The sequence below is a fragment of the Myotis davidii genome, unplaced genomic scaffold (assembly GCF_000327345.1).
Source record: "Myotis davidii unplaced genomic scaffold, ASM32734v1 scaffold115, whole genome shotgun sequence".
NCBI classification, from domain to species: Eukaryota; Metazoa; Chordata; class Mammalia; order Chiroptera; family Vespertilionidae; genus Myotis; species Myotis davidii.
This window is the reverse complement of record NW_006291010.1, coordinates 1778851-1783956: the sequence shown is the minus strand read 5'-3', so window position 1 is coordinate 1783956 and position 5106 is coordinate 1778851. Positions and strand designations below refer to the sequence as shown.

General features: G+C 37.8%; 1 protein-coding gene across 6 annotated transcripts in view; it reads left to right on the top strand.

Annotated features, from left to right (window-relative positions):
• PHC3 (polyhomeotic homolog 3) overlaps positions 1-5106 on the top strand; it is a 75257-nt gene that overhangs the window by 16764 nt on the left and 53387 nt on the right. For all 6 annotated transcript variants that reach the window (XR_001513900.1, XM_015564169.1, XM_015564170.1 and 3 more), the window contains exon 4: positions 3119-3277. Coding sequence is in view for 5 of the 6 variants with exons in the window: in XM_015564169.1 (XP_015419655.1) it covers positions 3119-3277 (159 nt within the window). In the remaining variant the exon portion in view is untranslated. The remainder of the gene's footprint in view (positions 1-3118; positions 3278-5106) is intronic.

Genomic DNA, 5106 nt, shown 5'->3' with positions numbered 1-5106 from the left:
GTCAGCTTAGGCCCAATCCCCCAGGGAGCAGGCCTGAGCCATCAGGTGGTCATCCTCCGAGGGGTCCCAGACTGTGAGAGGGCACAGGCCGGGCTGAGAGATCCGCCCCCCACCCCCCCGCACAAATTTTTGTGCACCAGGCCTCTAGTTTTAAAATAATTGTAAACTCATAGGAAGTTACAAAAATAGTACAGAGGCATCCTCCTCTATAACCTTTACTCAGCTTCCTCCATTCACTTGTTCTTTTTTTAATTTGTTTTGTTAATCCTCACCCAAGGATATTTTTTACATTGATTCTTAGAGAGAACAAAGGGTGAGGGGGAGACAGAGAGAGAAACATTGATGTGAGAGAGACACATCGATTAGTTGCCTCCATGCCCCGGCTGGGTACATGCCCTTGACCAGAATTGAACCCGAGACCCTTCATTTGGAGGGCCGACACTCTAACCACTGAGTAAGATCGGCTAGGACCACCTGCTCATTTTAACAAATGTCCTGAAAAATGCTAATGTTTGGGATGGATTGTGGAACTATACAGGTAGTGTTGATTTGTATTCTGTTCCTCTGCATGGTGCAAATCTGGAGTTTCGATTTTCATAGGAGCCTCTCTGCTCACACTGGGAGCAGGGCAGGTGGCAAGCTGCCTTGCAGTTATTCAGGGCATATGGGTGGAGCTTCTCCAGCTTCCTTTTCACATATTAAACAGACCTTTTGAGGATCTTGGTTCAAAATAGGGGTTTTACTTCCAGCTTTTCCCTGAAAATAAGCTCAAAACTAGGTCTTCTACTAGTATCTCTGTAGGCCCGTATCCCCTGAGACTACGTTGGTGTCAACTGGGACTTTAGGTCTTTGAGTTTCTTCTTTTCTGGCACCTAGAAATCCTCCCCTCCCTCTCTTTTTTAATCCTCACTTGAGAACATGTTTATTGATTTTACAGAGGAAAGGAGGGAGGGAGGGAGAAAGAGAGAGACAGAGAAACGGAAACGTAGATTGGTTGCTTCCTGTATGTGCCTCAACCAGGGATGAACGTGCAACCTTTTGGTGTATAGGACAACACTCCAGTCAAGCCACTGGCCAGGGCTCCCCCTTTTTAAATTCAGCTATACTAGTTTTTCATGTTGATTTAGCATTTTAGTGAGTGTATTTGGGCACATGTATATAAGAGTCCAGTCTGCCTTACTGCTTGAATCAAAAGTCTAATAAATGCTTTCTTAATTTCTTTTCTTTTTTTAAAAATATATTTTATTGATTTTTTATAGAGAGGAAGGGAGAGAGATAGAGTTAGAAACATCGATGAGAGAGAAACATCGATCAGCTGCCTCCTGCACATCTCCTACTGGGGATGTGCCCGCAACCCAGGTACATGCCCTTGACCGGAATTGAACCCGGGACCTTTCAGTCCGCAAGCCGACGCTCTATCCACTGAGCCAAACCGGTTTTGGCTCTTAATTTCTTATTTCTTAATTTTATTCTCTTCATTGTCTACAAAAAGGATTTGAGGTCAGATTACATTACTGTCATTAAAAATATTATTCAGCCCTTGCTGGATGGTTCAGTTGGTTGGAGCATTGTCCTGTATACCAAAGGTTGCAGGTTTTGTTTTTTTTAAAAATATATTTTATTGACTTTTTACAGAGAGGAAGGGAGAGAGATAGTTAGAAACATTGATGAGAGAGAAACATTGATCAGCTGCCTCCTGCACATCCCCTACTGGGGATGTGCCCGCAACCCAGGTACATGCCCTTGACCGGAATCGAACCTTTCGATTCCGGTCAAGGGCATGTACCTTCGTTGCGGGCGCATCCCCAGTGGGGAGTGTGCAGGAGGCAGCTGATCAATGTTTCTCTCTCATCGATGTTTCTAACTCTCTATCTCTCTCCCTTCCTCTCTGTAAAAAATCAATAAAAATATATTTTAAAAAATAATAAATATTGATCCAATATCCTTGGGTGAGGATTAAAATATATGTATATGTTTATTTTTTAAATGGATGATACATGAATGTTGTATGAAATTGGAAAGATAAAAAGGGTATAAGGTCTCCCTTTGCCCCGTTCCCTACTTTACCCAGTTTGCCTTCACAGATACAATGAGATACTAGTCTCTTACATATCCTAGAAATAGACTGTGCACTAGTTTTTGTTGTGTTGTTTTAAAATATATTTTTAATTATTTATGGAGGGAGAGGAAGGGAGAGGAAGATAGATAAATTGATGAGAAACATTGATTGGCTGCCTCCTGCCCGCAACCTGGGTATGTGTCCTGACCAGAATTGAACCAGCAATCTCTTTGTGCATGGGTCAATGCTCATCCACTGAGCAACACTGGAGGGGCACTTAAAAGGAGTGTGTTTAATTTAATTTTGTAACCAGTGTTCAGGATTTTTTTAAAATATATTTTATTGGTTTTTTACAGAGAGGGAGGGAGAGGGATAGAGAGTTAGAAACATCGATGAGAGAGAAACATCGATCAGCTGCCTCCTGCACACCCCCCACTGGGGATGTGCTCGCAACCAAGGTACATGCCCTTGACCGGAATCGAACCTGGGACCCTTGAGTCCGCAGGCCAACGCTCTATCCACTGAGGCAAACCGGTTAGGGCCAGGATTTTTTTTATCTGCTTGACAAGTAGCAATTGTAATTTTTTCTTTCCTTGGAGTTTTTGAGAGAGAATATTAACACTAATTATATGTTACATGTATGTTTTTATGTATATGGATGGATTATCTGTGTTTTAATTTTTGTTCACTTCAAAAATCCCTCAGAATGTGACAGAATCTGACAGAATAGTGTACACTGTTGGTTTGAATGTTTTAAGTTATGTGGAATATTAAAATATTGGAACATTAGCCTTACTTTTTGGGAAGTAGTGAAAATGATATTTTAAGATACCGGAAACTTATTGAAACACATTGAAGATATCTTTCAAAATTGTTCTAATTACTAACCAGTAAATGCTATTGTTGCACATATGTGCAAATAATTGCCCAAAGAAGTGAGGGGTTCTGTCAAAGTTGAAGTCCTCCTTTTTAGGTTCCTTAGCCACTGTATATAGTATTGATTGCCTGACTTCAGCTTGTGTCATGGAAGCCTATGATCTAATATGTTTTCTTCCTTAGATCAACCTCTCCACTTCTCCTACACCTGCACAGTTAATAAGCCGTTCCCAGGCTTCCAGTTCTACCAGCGGCAGTATTACCCAACAGACTATGTTACTAGGGAGTACGTCCCCTACCCTAACTGCAAGCCAAGCTCAAATGTATCTCCGAGCTCAAATGGTAAGATGTGAGCTACCAAATTTTTTTAGTGTTTAAGGACTTGAGAGAGATCAAAATATTTCTTGATTTGATGTAATAGGAGACATTTTAAATATTTAAGTTATGTTTAACAAATTTTTATGTGCGTGTGCTCAGCTCTTGTACATTTATGTCATGAAAAATTCTTTTAATTGGTAGGTCTTGGTGTTTCAAATAGTAACATGCGAAGCTGACAAAATCTGTAACAGAGGAATGATTATCTTTTAATATCAGATTTCATTGATTTCAAACCTCTTTTCACATTTTAACATCTGAAACTGAGATGCATTTTATAATTGATGGCATCGTACAGTTATAATTGTACCTATAGTGATACATAAAACCATTGTATATCATTGACATCTTAGATTTGAAGAAGATTTAATGAAATTGTTAGAAATGTTAAAAACTTGGTTGTTAACTATAAGTTAGATTTTATATTGTGGCATCTTCTGAAATCAGGATTGAAGTTTCTGGTAATTTACCAGATGGTTCTGAGCTTTGGTTATTCGCATCTCAAATTTTGTGAGGTGATTTGTGTTCTTAAACTCACTCTGATCTTTTATTAAGATAGGAAGGTTAATTTGGCTCTTCTGATTTCCTGATTTAACTGCTGAGCTTCTTTAAGAAATGCAGAATTTGGCTGACATTTCTTTTATTTGATGTCTTTACATGTAGTTAGACAAAAACTTTGGCGCTGGCATATATTTATTTACTTTTCTTTTTTTGTCCAGTGAACTGAGTATATATCGGGATCCCCAGATCTGCACTAAAATTGCAAAGAAAGTTCCCCATCATATTTCTAATAGGAAACAGTGATATGACCTATCGACAGATTGTTCAGTAGACATTGCCATTTTTCTGCCATGAGCTCTTATTTAATAATATGTTTCAGAGTTAAGCTGAATGAACCATTTGAAATGCTTGTAATTTGACTATTTTTGACCCCGTGGCAGTTTCATATGGTTCTAATTAAATAGAACATCTCTTTTGGTTTAGTGCTTTCAGTTGTTTGTACTGGAAATTAACTTCTTGTGAATGTTACATTTTTTTTTGTTTAATTCACTTAAATTTACCAGTAATATACTATAAAGAACTGAAATATAAAAGATTTCTTAATTGATCATTTTGATTTAAACAGGAATGGTTTTTGAGGAATTGAATAGCTCGATGCAATTTTGAAATAGAATAATTACACATTCTTGGAAATAACTGTCATAATTTACTAAATTGGATTGAATAATCTCTGAATAGATTGTATTACCTTTTTAAATTAATGGCATTCTGTTTCAGTATTGAAAAAAACAGTTGAAAAAAGATGGTGATTATTAGTAAATAAATCAAGTATGTCTTTCCTTCCTTTATTATTATTTTTTATGTAAAGCTGTCTTTTGTAAGCTGTTATTGAATGTTCTGGTATTTACATTTAGAATGAATTTTTCTTTACAGATGGTTTTTAAATCAAAAGCAACCTAGATTTGTACTATAGATCCTATGTAGCTGAGTGAAATATTGTAGTGTAGTATATGGCATCGTTAGCTTTTATGGTAAAGAGGACTGAAAAGACTTTTGGGAGTTTCTTTATGTGTTTCTTTAACTTGCATTCAAGAGCAGTGACTATGATTTATGGTTGTCTATTGTAACCTAAATTTTAGGAATCCTACCATGGTAGTTTTGAGTTGGGAGAAATCTATAATAATAAAAGCATAATATGCTAATTAGGCCAGACAGCCGAACAACCTTTCGATATCCTTTTGGATGACCTCCCCGAACCATCAGTGGGCGAGGGGCGGAGCCAGCAAGCCTTCCCC